Source organism: Rhopilema esculentum, chromosome 4 (assembly GCF_057945365.1).
Source record: "Rhopilema esculentum isolate cy_ngs chromosome 4, ASM5794536v1, whole genome shotgun sequence".
NCBI classification, from domain to species: domain Eukaryota; kingdom Metazoa; phylum Cnidaria; class Scyphozoa; order Rhizostomeae; family Rhizostomatidae; genus Rhopilema; species Rhopilema esculentum.
Window position 1 is genome coordinate 3224524 of NC_142818.1, and position 15109 is coordinate 3239632.

The window sequence follows — 15109 nt, forward strand, 5'->3', positions numbered from 1 at the left end:
TTGCTCACAATGCAGAAGATGAACATTCCAAAGAAGATGGGTGTGAAAGAGAAAGAACACGCAAAAGGAAGCTACGAATCTTTCAAACTGTCACAAAGCCTGATGCACTAGGCAATCAACATTTGACTTTGTTATTTCAGGTTTCTTAATAAGAAATATATTTGACATAAATTAAGTCAAGTACGTACAGACTTTAAGGAGTTGCTCAAATAAACTTCAAATATTCTAAACCTATGCTTGTAATTATTTCAAAATATCATAATAGATTTTTCGACCAGTTACACTTAATAATCAACTCCAAACTCTGAAATAGTCGAAATATTAATAATTAACACGATTACGAAAATTATTTGACGACAACATTTTACATATTACACAAACGAAATACGCATTTAATGGGAATTTCCCAACAAGAACCCAGTGACTTATTAAAAGTAAAATACACAATCGCCTTAATAACTTTTACCTATGTTGTAAAAAGCTTTCAGATTGTGGAAATGAAGACAGTATGACAAATGTATACTGACATGTCTACCTGACAGACATGTATTCGAATTATATAATGAAATCCAAATTCTAGGTCAAAAGGACTTTAGTTACCTTTGCATGTCCGATGCATTTGATTGGTTGAATGTGATGGGGATGCCTAGTTTGGCGATTCCTGTCACAGTCGATCAATGTTTGGCACCTTTCTTTAAAGTGGAGTTATTTTTTCAAATTCGACGCTTTTTCTCAAGCTCGATCGAGGTATCATGAAGGGTAATGTAAATAAGATGCCTGGAATATTTAACTGTGCAAAAATCTGATGCTGCAGTTTATGCGAACAACAAGCGTCGCTAAGTGCCAAAAACAACAAAGTTAAAACATTATTTCACCCATGTCATTGCAATGGGACGAGCTGGCTAGGGGCTGACTTAAAATTTCCAATTTCACATACTAAGGGCCAGTTTATTAACAGTCTCGCATAAATCCATTCGAGTGTTAGCTGAAAGATAGATAACAATTAGATAACAAAGTATTCGAGCATGCTGAGGGTCTCAATCTATTCCGTACTCAGAACAGTAGCAAGCAGTTGTCGAGGGATCATCGTGGGATGTGGAGCTAAGCCTTTATTGAGCTGCTTGTGGCACTAATGAGGTAAAAAAGGAGGTCACAAACGTATAAAGAAGGTTTATATGTGCTCTAAAAGGGCTTATTTCAGGTGGTTGGATATTTTCCTGGGGTATATTTGAGTCATTTTCTTCATCTCCCTCTGCTGATTCACTTCTTTCTCGATTTTCATTTCCACCAGGCTGCTGCCTATCTTGGTTATCTTCGTTTTGCTAAAAGAAAATATCAATAACAACAGTTGTAATTTTAAGGGAAAGACTCATAGAAAAGGCCTATGCCAGCAAGACTATTTTAATTATAAAGCTTTGCAAAATATTCTGGTTCTTTATAAAACTAAAAGCTAGAAAAAAATAAAACATTGTAGTGTGGGTCTTTTTAAAAAAATAGGTTTAATGGTCACTGTATCAACACAGTTTCATTGTTATCATATAAAAGCTGTTTGCCACCAAGAATAGTAATCTTTAATAGCAAATTCTTCACAAATTTGAGTTTCTAGCACTGAAATCTCTTGATGTGTGTACTTATAAGTTAAGGAAAAACGCCATCAAACTTTAACTGCAAACATTGTCAGACTGTTTATTAAAAACTGCCAGACTGTCAGACTGCAAACACTATTAAAAAAACTGTTATCTCGCATCATCATTTCTAGACATACTCAAGCTTTTCGTCTGATACTCTTCAGAGTGCAAAACGTCTGAGCAATGATTGAAAATGCTTGGATAAACTGATAAAGATTAAATTTGATCAAAACAAAGACAACAAAACCTACTTGATTCTGTTCATCATTTTCGACTTGATCTGAAACAAAAACCTTTTGTTAATATCTCTATATGATAAAGATAACTATAAATTAACCCTTTAATCATCTAAATAATCAAGCCATGAAAATTTCAATAATTTCAAAATTATTGCAGGACACGGGAAAGAACTTTGTTAGCTGCTATCTTGAAAAGCATTCAAAACTTTGATATAACAGATTGGAACTAGATTCTTATGTCAAAAGGCAAACTCTTGTTATTTATGAATTTTTACATCATAAAATATCACCTCTTGCTTGTCTTCGCCAGTTTAGCCAACCTGCTTGATACAAATAAACGATGAAGCCAAGTAGTGATATCATTAGGATTCTTGTTGTGGACGAGTAGAAGTACATGATGCTAAGCATAACACTTAACCGCAGAAACGTATGGACCCAATCAAGCCAGTCACGTCGCCCATCTCCATTCTCATCCTCATCATCAAACATGGCACCTCCAGCATTCATGGGCACATTTGCATTTCTCTGTGCATTATTGGCACCAACTGCTTCCTGTTGCCCAGGCACATTAACAGGAGGCTGTCCACCATCTGGCTGCTCATTCAAACCAGCGCCTTGGTGAGCTTGCTCAAGGTTTGGTGTAGCAGGAAATGTGTGAGGTGTGATGGGAGAAGGTGGCTGTGACATGGCATTGGTGAGTGGGTAACTACTAGTCCTCTGATTGTACATTGCACTGCAATAAAAGGAATTTATCATTTACATTCTATTCAGTTTTGATTTATACATCATATAAACACTTTTAACTTTGCTTCCTTAGATGATACAGTTTTTGAAAAGCTACAGAAAATTTTTGACTAAACTTTTGATAGATCAAAAATGGTGATAGTAGAACTGCAAAAACTATCTGAGAAAAAACATGAGCAAGTGACACAACAAGGGCAGGACTTGAACCTGTTACTAGTGACACTGTGGGTGTTGCTCTTTCAACTAAGCTACAAGTCTGCATCAACAAGATTTAAGTAAGTCAAATATGTTATAAAATGAACATTTTAACTGTGGAGCTGAAAAGCTGCTAAAATTCTGTCACAGATTATCATAGTCATCACCAAACTTTGTTTCAGTTGGAAATGAATTCATGTCTGAAGAGGGCAAATGTTTAAACTTTAAACTGGTACACTCAAAACTGGTATTTGTACATACAACAGACAATTCACTTTACAATGCTACTTCTGATATGAAAAATTGTATTCACTCACTACATATTCATTTGCCATTGATAAAAACTGTTAGCTGCTGAGGCTCCAGGCATCTGATGGACTGGTATTTGGCTCGATGAATGAAAATTTCTATACATTGCTTCATAATAATTTCGCCAGTATGCTTCATATTGACTATTATATGTTGTCCAACCTCCATAGCTAAAATAAAAGGTAAATTGATTTAAAAATCATTGTCACAGCAGGAAACAGGAACTTCTGCCTCCATTGTTTGAAGAGCTATTGGTTATAAACAGAATATTTAAAATAGGGAGACAACAATATATTGATCTCTTTACAAGTAGTTTTTTGTCACAAGGAGAGAGAAAACAAATAAGTATTTGACTAGGGGGCAGTTTCAATATTCCCTGAAGGTACTTTTCTTAATAAAATAATGTAACTTGTGAGGATACATGAAGTGTTTATTTTGATCATATGTATCTCTTTCTTAACAACACATTTTGTCCTAAGTACTCACATTGGAGCACCAGCATTTTGACTTGAATTACCAATGTTTCTATGCCTTACTCCTTCACTCTCAGGTAGATTTGCATCATTTGATTGATTCGCCGTCCTTGATGGTGTCCCCTTTATTTGAAAAAACTTGAAAATTAGTTTTGGATTAGGAAAAATCATTCAACCAAAAATATAAATCATATAGAGGAAATTTTAAACTGTACAAATTTTTTAATTAAAACCAAGCTCCATACTCAGGTATCAGTGTACTTTGCAGGGGCGGACACTTGATCAAATATTAGGGGGGCAAGCCTATTGTTTTAATAAGATGACGTCACATTTCCCATTGTTTTAGAACAAAAGACCATTGTCCTCTAAAGTATTGGGGGGGGGGCCGTTGCCCCCCTTGCCCCCCCCAAGTGTCCGCCACTGGTACTTTTTCTATCACTAAGCTGTATTACAAAAAATATCAGGGATGTCACTTTTGAGGTGGAATTCAAAGAAGGGAGGGGAGAGGTAAGGAACCTCAGGGGTTTTGTGCAAGATACCACCATGGTTGGGAGTACAAAATGGTTTTGAAAATATCACTCTAGGGTTCACAAGAAATGGAATCTAAAATGTTTACAACAAGGCAATATCTATAACCAATATTCATAACAAGGCAAAAATGCATTTTCCCAAGGGAACATGATCAAGAATATGAGGATTCATAGATATATCAAGATTCAAAGATATATTTTATTCAAAATCATACTTTGATAAGCATAACGATAAATACAGCATAACGTAAACTTGAATTAGAGAGAACAACTCACATTTGATTGGTTCTCATTCGTGTTTGCTTCAGATGCACTTGGACAAACAATGTGGAGTGTGTGTGATTCATGCTCCTTAAACAAAGTAATGTTCATTTACTTTAACAACCTGCTAGCTTTTACCATCAAATTGTTAAAATGCATGATCATTTTCTAATAACAAAAACTTTGGTAACTATTTAATTTCAAATTGGAGCAAAAATTATTGCTGATTATTACCTTACTAAGTACTTCCTTAAGCTGTTGCTCATCTTTTAACAAGTGCCCAGAATAAATAAGCCTCTGTGAAATGGTTTCCTGAAAACAAGTAGAAAAGAACATATTATATATATAACAAAAAAACTTCAGGACAAAATAAAAATGAAATTTTACCAGAAGATGATCATAAAAACTAGCCTTAATACAGTGATGAAAATCCTTATAAATCCTGGCACAAATGGATTTCATAGTTGGAGATTGTGACAACAACAAAAATCCGTAGCCAAAAATTTTGGTAGATTAATTTTTGATGTAAATTTTGGTGAGAATTTGAAACATTCTGGTGGAAGGAAAAAATTTTGGTGGAAAGAAAAAATGTCTATCTTCATCAAAAAGCTACCTGGAATGCAATCATAAAAGTTGCTAAAACCAAATATATATTGCCCAATTAATTGAACTGAAGAGTAGACAAGAATGCCATAAATTATTCTTTAGAGGAAATCTGTTTATTTTATTTTTTATATGAACCATTGAGAAAAAATAATTGGAAGCAGTTATATCTCCAGTCGCAACAAGGCGATTAGAAATTCTGATAGATTGTGGGTTGAAAATTGAGGTGCTGGTATTGAAACGAATGGAGGGTTTAAAAGAAATAATTGAGAGAAATTATGAAGAGCAAAGCATCAGTTCAGCCCTTAGAGAAGTCAAATTTCTTGAATGTAGAGAGCGAAAGAGAAGAAAGTGAGGATGAGCTGGAAGCTGGATATCTTATTTGTTGAGGACAAAAGAGAACAAAAACTGCAATTTGATATGTTGTGGATATTTAGTAATATGCAAACAATATTAAGGAATTATCTTTTTGTTATTTTTGAAAGTCCATTGGTGTAAAACAAGATTTTTCTAGCATTTGAAAATTTCAGTAAGAGAAATTTTAGTTTCAAAAAAATTTGGTGTGATTAATTTTTGGTTGCCCTGCTTCACCAAAAATAAATCCCACATAAATTTTTGGTACTTAATGTATATAGTAAAGACTAAGCAAGCTATTTTCAAACTTTAGGTTTACAGATAATTTATATCTTTTCATGTGAATATTTCATGCGAACAAAAATTATTACTATTATCCAAAATCTGAGGGAAACAGAGACCGGATAATTTTCATTTATAATTTTTTATTTTTGTTTCTAAGCTTATAAATTATTTTTAATTCAGAAAACGAAAAAAAACTGCAGAGTTCAGGAGGTTTTCTGCCCAGATCAGTTCAAATCAGAAAGTTGACATCGAGGTGGTGTTCGAGATAACCATATCAGGAAAGTAGAAGTGTCAACATGTCAACATATTACATAGGGATGTAAATTAGGCTCTGGTCAAATGATCCAACATTTCACCCAGCATGTTGCCAACATTTTTGTTTTTTGTTGGAAGGTGACCCAATGATGATGGTCAAATGATCCAACATTTCATCCAACATTTTCCCGCACAGATCGAAAAAGGACTAGGTAGAAGTTCCCGCTGAAGGCTGCACAGTTTTGCGACATTTCTATCAGAAAAAAAGAGAGGCAATCACTGCCTTCTCTTTTTACTATCTCTTCAGATATTTTCACTATCATCGTGGTCTTTCAGAACAAGCATTGTATCCCCTATCAAGGTCGTGGCCCAAATTCATTCCCCTGCACTTTCTTGTAGCTCCTCTGTGCTACAGTTTCTTCATTGACGGCTGATGCACATAATTCGTTATATTGTGATATATTGTCCATAATTAAAGTGTAACTGATTGTAAGCAAACACGATTGTTGAAACAAAGGAAACCAGCCCAAGAAAAAAACAACGATGCAATGATTGAATGTTGGCACTCTTCAACCAACTGCACGTACACCCACAGAGCCAACAAAGTTGGCTGAGGTGTTCAAACGACCCAACATTTTACCGAACACTCCAACACAATAGAATTGTTGGATGTCGGTTGCTAACATTTTTTAATCTCAGTCAAATTTCATCCAACATCAAAAATGACGATGTTGGATGACCCAACATGGTGGTCAAACCATCCAACATGATGTTGGGCGAAATGTTGGGTGAAATGTTGGATCGTTTGACGAGGGCTTTAAACTTCCTCCAGGATTTTTTATTTTTTACCTATTTTGGGCCAAATCATTTTATGCTTGGGAGTAGGACCACTCCAGAATGACAGTAAGATAAAGATTAAAGGAGGTTCGGTGAAAACCAAACTAAAAACCAGTTGTATATATATAGCGCCGTGAAAATTCAAGCTTTTGAAGTCTGGTTTCTAAATCGAACGAAGGTGGCTAGGCCAATCAATAACATCGTTGGTTGCGAAGATCGTTGGAATGTTAACCAAGATAAGCAGTAATTACCGGGTTCGTTGGATGTGCATCAGCTAAATACTCTTTCACCTTTTTTACAGTCCATCCAAGGTCACAATCAATGTGAATATCCTTGAATCTTTGGTTCGGAGTTTTAACCACAAGCCTTATCGACGACTCCATGTTTACTTCAAAGGCGAATTATTGCATCACGCCAGTGGTCATCGAACAAACGAAACAGAGACACGTAAATAACGCTCCTCCGCGAGGCAAACTTTGCTACACGAAGCAGAAACCAACCAAACTAAAGTCTTGGCTCTTGCAATTAGAATCACATCCTATACTCAACCTAGGTGCGGTTCAGAGATCTGAAAATAATATTAAATGAATAACTTTAAGTAGTTCAATTAATATCATTTTTCTAATAAACGATTCACCGTACCAAGATACCATACGCATTGCCATCGTTATTCGTATGATGCTTTGACAGTAATGAACGAAATCCGCACTCAACGAATTTGAATCTGAGAGTAGTAGTTAACCAGCTCTTATCAGCTCTCTCACTTGGTGCGTTCAAAAATCTATTCTTAATAACATTATACATTATTCTTATTTTTTGTATATTTTATGAATTGTTGGCTTCATTGTTACTTGTTTTCTTTTTTTCAACTTGAATTTTTAACCCGTCAATTTGAAAACAAGATATGATTCTTAAACCTGAATGAAGAGGTTACAAGATTAAATGATCGAATGAATGTATGATGAACAATGATATAGAAGCGCTTGTATATCATTGGTGGTAACAATAACTGTTTGGGGGGATTCTTTTCTTGCTACGTTGGAGTCCATTTTGTCGGTCATTATGAGTTACTGGCTATTGCAACATTTCGATAATCACGAATCTTCAGTCAAGCACTCAATTATATCGTGAATATCAAGTTCAACCTCCTCCAATGCAAGCCATTTTTGACACTAACTGCAATGTTCCCTCTCTTATCTTTTCTACCGTGTTAGTTCTAGTTTTTTTCTCTTTTTAATTTTTATTTTTATTTCTACCCCATTTTTTGATTTGTTCTGTTGCTGTTTTTTATGCTTATGAAAATTCAAATCACGTAAAACCTTAAACCTTGATATTTTTCATGTACACAAGTGAATTACATATTGTAAACCAAATTATTTGTATTTGTAATCAACCCAGGAAGGGCACTGGGTGCGAAAACTTTTTGGGTTTACCTCAGTGCCCTTGGCGACGTTTATTTAACTATCCTAGCAATGTTATGTAATTTTTTGCGTGTCTATTGTAATCTTAGCAATTTTATACCTTTAAAGCTTGTACGATTGTTGCTGAATGAAAAAGTTTGATTCGATTTTATTTGATACTGCCAGTTTGGACATTACTGATATGTGCCCAATAGTTAGTGACGTCGGAAAAGGCGGTGGGTCGGAAATTAAAGCATATAATAATACCAAAATGAAAATCTCTATGGGGTAAGTATTCTAAATACAAGAAAGAACATCGATTGACAATTTGACAAAACTATGGAGCGTATAACAGACTGGAGTATTTATAACAAAAAACAATCAGTGAAGAAGTAACCAAGCAGAGTTTGCCATTTACTGCGGAGGATTCTATCTCTCTCCCATGATTAGGCCTATTGCTTTCTTGCCAATCTGTTTCAAGGTTTCAAGCACTAAAACGTCTTTGATTGTTTGAATGCCGGTTTCTAGAAAGGCAGGATAAATTAACGTGACAATTTGAACAGAAGATGGAGAATGGGTGTTTTAATACCTGTCCGGATATGCCATCCCAGCAAGTGCAAGCAGAAGGTAAGTAAGGAAGAAAACAGCAAAGCAAAACAAGAATTTACGACGTTTTTAGGGTATAGTAAAATATATAGATCATAGTACATAATGGGATATATATTTGCAAAACATTGGTAGGTCCTGAAACATTTTCCCTGACTACTTCAAAAAAATGTAAGGCCTAACTTCACTATTGCGTTGTTTGATATAAATCCCAGGCCATTAACACCACCCAAGAGTTTGATATCAGAATTAATAGTATAATAGCCTCTACTCCACATCAGTCTTTACGATTTTGTCCCAGTTGACGTCATCAAAACTCGATAGAATTAAATGTTGCATTGTGAACGTCCGGATTCCTATAATGAATTACAAGTGGGCAAGGCTATCTAGGGCAAGACACCCTGAAGTAAGGAAGGGGCTTTTCAACCCAGGTTGGAATCTTTGAAAGATGTGCAGGGGATCTGTTTCATGTCCATGAAAATTGTGCATTTGCAAATAGCACAGATAAAGATTTTGTGCGGCTGAGACTAATTACTATAAAAACACAGTATGCAACTTTTAGGTATTAGGTTTTACATTTCAGAGAAAAACATTAGTAAAATCATTAGTGGTAATAAAGACAATATAGCAAAGATAAACATTTATCATAATTCCTAAAAACAAGAACGAGGGGGACCCAACCAGATGAGAATAGTTTCCATAAACCAAAATCTGCTCAAACTTTGTGCATGGTAATTAATTTGATCATCCTGTCCCATGATGTTTTACTCCCATGATAAAATTACCCTTCACATTTTTGCTTTTATTTGGCATATGTGTGTACAAAAACCAGCCTTGTGTGTACACAAGCAAAAAGTAATGACGTCCCAGATGATCTGCAACTCTGAAGGTTTTCAATTTCAAATTCCATTAAATGCGTCAATTATTAAGTACATACAAGATAAGTTTTATAGTTAAAGGAGAATCCTGTTCAGCTAGATGAAACGTTTTGATAGAAATTGCGTGGCTGCAATTGCGGCTGATACTTGATGTGCACTGGGGATTTATCCCCAGTGCAAGGCAAAAATTCCAATCTGGTGTTCAAAAAGCTTTGTTGTCATCTTCCTTATTTCAGATAGCCTATTCAAAGGTGTGTACCCCAGTTTGGTGTGGACCATGTCTTTTTGATGCTGTACAAATCCCCAACTCATATCCCAATCAGTCTATTAAGAATATCCCCTGTTTATTAATGTTTAAGAAAATTCCCAGCCCCTGGTTTATTGAGATACTGAATATTATATTAACCACTGAACAGTGCATTTTACTTTTGTTCGGGAAGTTCATTTCTGGTGTGTGTTCTTCTTCACACAAAAAAATTTTTGTAACTGAACTGTGTCAAGAATCTATATTTGAAAGAATGATCTGATGAGAAAATTTTTTATATGTATGTAATATACTTTTGAAGCTTTCATCCTTTCAGATCTAAAGGCTTTTGAAAGGAGGGTGGTTGAGTATGTGTCATCTCTAGGCCCACAAGCAAACAGATGGAGAAGTATGATAATTGTTTAACCTATAAATTAACTTTTTTTATATCATTGTTCTGGTCCACAATACATTCCAACAAAATACCCAGTTGTATCTTCATCCTACCTTTATAATCAATACTTTAAAAGTTTGTTTTTTAAAGGCTTGTATAGTGTATAAAGGGCTTCTATTAGTTTTTTTGTCACTTTTTTCATGTGACCAGTTGACATTCCCTTGAGAGAGTAATAGTAGCGGGTTGAAAAGTGCAACATGGCTATCTGCCAGTCAGTAACAAAACTAATATGTTCTTTAATGATGAGTCAAGCCAGTTTAGCAAGGATGATTTTATTTCAAATACCAGAAAGTTGATATTTTATAGGTTTTTCAATATTCAGTTTGCCATGTCTTGTCTAAATAGTCTTGTGTACCTTGGAATATGCACCTTCCATAATTCCTGTAAAAAGAGGAAATGAATCGCTAATGCATTGAAAATGTGAAAATGTATTTTTGGTTGTTTAATTAAGTATTCATTGTAACCATTTGCGAGGTTGCCAAATCTTTATTAATAAAATGCTTAGTTTTTTCTTCTATCATTTGTAAATTGATATTTCATATTTGATAGTTCTACTGGCACTGACTTCTGTTTGCATTGCAATTGGTAGTTTTGGCTGGGCAATGGATGAAAAAACAGTAAAGGTTTTGTAACCTTTGGAACTTTAATTGTTTGAGACCTATATTGTCTCTTTTTATCAGAACATAGCAACATTTTTATTATCATAATCATCAAGTTCTGCTCATTTCAAAGTTGGATGCAATAGTCCTCCACCTTTACCCATTCATTGCTGCTCTTGAGGCTGGGATGTACCTTGAGTCTATCCTCTCAATGATTTTTATAGACCACAAGGTTCTTGGTCTCCTGCAACCTCGTCTGCCGTTCATCTAACCATCATGAAGGGGTCTTTGCAAATTTTTGTCTTTTTATACGTCCAAAATCATTTTTTATCTGGACCACTGAGCAAAGATGCTGTTCTATGCCAGACTTTCATATATCTCATCTTCATTAGTAATATTATTGATGGCATCCTTCCTTGGATGTTATGAAATCCTATCCTATTAACTGCTAATATTGTTCTGTTTTTTCTAGATTTCATTTCTTGAGTCGTTGATGATTCACAAATTTTTCACAATTAGCTGTATTTCACTGATCATACTCATCATTTTTGGTGCACATAAAAGAATAAGGGCACCACAACTGTATCCTTTTCAGTATTTTGATAGCAAGACACTCAGTTGTAGCTGCCAAGGAATAATATAAAAGGTGTATGATGAATAATATAATTTGCTGTGACTTTTATGACAAATGTCGTATCTATACCTAGCAAATTATCCTCACCTCACATAGAATTATTTTCTAAAGATAACATTATCATTATAGGATTTTCTGGCTTGAAGAAAAGTGTGATGTTTACAAAAAAAGTTTGTCATCTCCTAAATTAAAACTCATTGTGAAATTTATGAGTATATGTGACATTTCTGTTCACTTAACCTTAGGCAAAGCTTTCTTTTTGGCATCTCATTAAACAATTTGAATGAATTTTATGAAGTTTAATCCCACATCTGTCCAGGTTTTCCTTAATGGCATTCAGAATCTTAGCTAGAGTGCAGCTAACACTGCAAGACTTTAATATGTCATGTGATGAGGTAAAGAAAATTTAGTTTCATTATTTAGCTCAGTTATTGTTGTTTGTTACTGTAAAGAATTTTTATAGGATATCAATTACAGATTCATAGAAAATAATCATGAGAAACTCGTTCACTCGTATTTTAATGAATAGTTAATTTGTGAATGTTTTGATTGTCTAAAATAATATTTATCAGTCAGTACCTAAGCTGTTTGTTGCCCTACACTCTAAAAGTTCAACTCCTGCAACTGTGTGAAAAACATACTAGATTTGTCAGGCTCAAAACATTGTTAAAAAATCCACCATTCTAGTTCATTAAACTTAATTAATAGTTTATACCCAACATATAAACAGCATAAATGCATTAAATTGATATTTTTCTAGGAGCAATCACAGGCAGCTGAAGTATGTTTTTTATGAAAAAAATTAATTTCAGAGTTTTTTTCTCTAAAACATATTTTATATATTTCGGGATTTCAATAGAAATTAAATGCATTTTTTGTAGCCTTTGGAAAGGACCAATATGCTTCTTCATTTCTCTTGCCTTTGGAGTAGCAAGCCCATGTGCAATTTCCCCTAGGAACAATTATAAATTTATTTTTTTAATCTTTATGTAGGCATTTAACAGTTTCTTTCTGGTTGCTGGAGCCTAATGACATACTTTTTGTTATAACTTTTCAATGAATTTTCTTTTTTCATAAGTAAAGAATAAAGTCTCCTGTCTTGACCTTATTATAAAACCACTATGATATATCTTTTACAGCTATGAATGAATATTTTCCCAAGGCAAACAAGCCCCTCCCAGTTAATCCCTGCATATTGGTTTTCTTTGTTTGACAATGTAAACTTTGGTACCAAATAGGAATTACCTTGGCCAATTGCTCGTTTTTTTAACAACTTACACAATAAAACTTCGCTTGTAAGGCAGAAGTCAAATAAAAGAGTATTTTTAATTGAGCAAACACTGGAAATTCACCAGTTTTGTGGAATGAAACGTAGGGTGTACATTTGGCTTGTCTAGCCTTGATCAAAATTAGACATCGTTGTTCATATCGCCCTGGGTGTACTTGCCATAAAATTTTTTTTGTTTATATGTAACTTGCTATAAATGTATATTGTTTTTTTTTTCAGCGTGGTCGATTAATTTTGAAGAAGACACAAGGGAAGTAGCTGGTGTCGACCCTTGTCACTAAGATTGAAAACTATAGTTTAATTTGCCGTGCAAATAGCTTTCCCTTGAAAAGGACCCATAGATAGTTCTGATTGTGAGAAAGCTATCATAATCGCTAATGTCTGTATGATGTTAGATATTGTTTTCAACTCTTTGTAAATTGAAAATATTTTTTTATCTTACCTCAATAGGTTGTTGTGAGAGTACGTATAGTATGAAACGGCATAACACCTAAAAATGTATAACTTCCTTCTCCTTTCAAAACATTGTTTGGTAGTCCATTCAGCAATGCTGGTTTACAAGGGGTCATGCATCTAAAATAACAGGAAAACAAAAATAAATAATTCAATAGATCTAAAAACAATACAATACAATACACAACCCCTCCTGACTTTACCTTACTCTACCCACGAAATTTTCGATACTTTTTTACAACATTTTCTTATTTAGAAGTCTGAACTATAGTATTAAAACAAAAAAATTTAAACAGATAATTTTGAATCTAATCAGATAGGTACCCTGCTTTGCTTCGGTATCAAGGTCATACAAAGTCTAGAACCCCCAAACTTGAAACTTCGTTTTTTCAATGAAACATCTAGGCTATTTCGAAGAAACTTTTGTTTAAACATTTCCCTTTCTATTTCTTTTTAAGGTTATGATTTCTTGTCTTCGCCCAGTGATTAAACTCCACTGTCTGTTTTCGCTTATGCTGTGTTTGAAATAATCGACGCCGCGAGATCTAAATTAAGATAATCGTATATCGTACAAATTTAAAATCCAAGATAATCCTAGATAATCCTAGATTGAAATAATCATAGACATGAATCCCAGATTAAAATAATCATATATCAAAGTTCTGTTTGAATTTTTTATATTCCGCTAAAAAATCACATACTACAGGCTACACTCCTACCAAAAACTACTATGCAACGATATAGGGAACGACACCCTTGGGAGCGACACCCCGGGGCTATTACATTTATCTGTTGGAATTGTAATCGATATTGCTAGATTTCCAAATGTACATTTGACTTGGAGACGGTTTTTGTGATGCAATATATCACTTATGGTAGTTTATTGGCGGTTGATAGATGTACGCTTGAGATGTCATTGAAAATTAGCTGCTATTACCTCAAATTATAATTATCTCAAAATTAGATGAAATGTTAATAAAGCAAAAATATTTATATCGTGAAAGATTTGCGTTTTTGCAATAATTTCTTAACAAGTTATTCATTCTGCACCAATTGTATTGTCATTTGAAAAAAAATCCACTTTAAATGATACCAATACTGAATAGCCCTGCTTGAGGGTAAGTCTTTTGCAAGTTAAGCTTTGTATAAGGCTACACTAGCGAGCAAGGACACTGTGACATTACACTAATGATGACCAGAAGGGGGCAGGGGTTATATTCAAATGCATGACAAAATCTATAAAAACTATGCTGTTTGTTATAACGTGGAACAAAACCTAAGGAAACCATCCAGATAATAATATATAGTACAATGTTGAGCATATAGGCTCCCTGCCTTTTTTAGCAATCTTTCTGCAATGCTCAGAATAGATGCCTAACGACCACTTGATCATGCTATGCGTGAAGTTAGAACATAGAACCGTCCTGTTGTTCGCGTGTAGAGCGCTGCGCATATGACGTCAAGAACTAAATGACAGAACGATGAATCGGTATCTTCATGCCAGAAAAATTTTTCGAGAACAACACCTAGGGATATTTTACTTGGTTTGATGATTTGCTTAATTAACTAAGGCTATACATTCAAACAGTGCTATTATTTGAGGCACTAGTCCCCGAAACTTTGTATATAATTTTGCAACTATATCGCAAGGCGAAGAAACATCTTTGTAATAGGCAGGGGCGTCGCCAAAGGGGGAGGGGGTAAGTAAATGTGAAGAAAACGTTACCAAAATTCCTTGGTCAAAGAAATTTAACGAAATGAAAACATGAATAAAAATATTAACTGTAGTCTTATAATAATATATTCTAAAGAATAATAGAATAAAAATATATTCTATGTC

General features: G+C 34.3%; 3 protein-coding genes across 4 annotated transcripts in view; 1 reads left to right on the forward strand and 2 right to left on the reverse strand.

Moving 5' to 3' along the window:
- Positions 1-80: 80 nt before the first annotated feature.
- LOC135691334 (homocysteine-responsive endoplasmic reticulum-resident ubiquitin-like domain member 2 protein) lies at positions 81-7146 on the reverse strand. The gene is made up of 8 exons (XM_065209171.2): positions 6965-7146; positions 4614-4691; positions 4395-4469; positions 3602-3711; positions 3124-3285; positions 2158-2600; positions 1880-1908; positions 81-1322 (listed from the first exon to the last, which is right to left on the reverse strand). The coding sequence occupies exons 1-8, from the start codon at positions 7094-7096 to the stop codon at positions 1110-1112; spliced, it is 1242 nt and encodes a 413-aa protein (XP_065065243.2). The 5' UTR covers positions 7097-7146; the 3' UTR covers positions 81-1109.
- Positions 7147-8551: 1405 nt separating this feature from the next.
- LOC135691339 (nuclear envelope phosphatase-regulatory subunit 1) lies at positions 8552-14272 on the forward strand. Its single transcript, XM_065209178.2, has 6 exons — positions 8552-8740; positions 10179-10250; positions 10845-10918; positions 11367-11476; positions 11869-11923; positions 13036-14272. The coding sequence occupies exons 1-6, from the start codon at positions 8680-8682 to the stop codon at positions 13072-13074; spliced, it is 411 nt and encodes a 136-aa protein (XP_065065250.1). The 5' UTR covers positions 8552-8679; the 3' UTR covers positions 13075-14272.
- The window catches only part of LOC135691333 (alanine--glyoxylate aminotransferase 2, mitochondrial), a 55200-nt gene continuing 53176 nt past the window's right edge, over positions 13086-15109 (reverse strand). For both annotated transcript variants that reach the window (XM_065209169.2, XM_065209170.2), the window contains exon 20: positions 13086-13389. The gene's annotated coding sequence lies outside the window, so the exon portion shown is untranslated. The remainder of the gene's footprint in view (positions 13390-15109) is intronic.

What these genes read in the sequence shown, in the direction of transcription:
- LOC135691334 (XM_065209171.2), bottom strand. Translation starts at nt 7,096, where the DNA reads ATGGAGTCGTCGATAAGGCTTGTGGTTAAAACTCCGAACCAAAGATTC. An exon ending in CGAATGAGAACCAATCAAAT is followed by an intron (nt 3,712 to 4,394) that starts GTGAGTTGTTCT and finishes TTTCAAATAAAG; the next exon opens with GGGACACCATCAAGGACGGC. An exon ending in CAATGGCAAATGAATATGTA is followed by an intron (nt 2,601 to 3,123) that starts GTGAGTGAATAC and finishes CTTTTATTGCAG; the next exon opens with TGCAATGTACAATCAGAGGA.
- LOC135691339 (XM_065209178.2), top strand. Translation starts at nt 8,680, where the DNA reads ATGGAGAATGGGTGTTTTAATACCTGTCCGGATATGCCATCCCAGCAA. An exon ending in CCAGCAAGTGCAAGCAGAAG is followed by an intron (nt 8,741 to 10,178) that starts GTAAGTAAGGAA and finishes TCATCCTTTCAG; the next exon opens with ATCTAAAGGCTTTTGAAAGG. An exon ending in AGAATAAGGGCACCACAACT is followed by an intron (nt 11,477 to 11,868) that starts GTATCCTTTTCA and finishes AATGGCATTCAG; the next exon opens with AATCTTAGCTAGAGTGCAGC.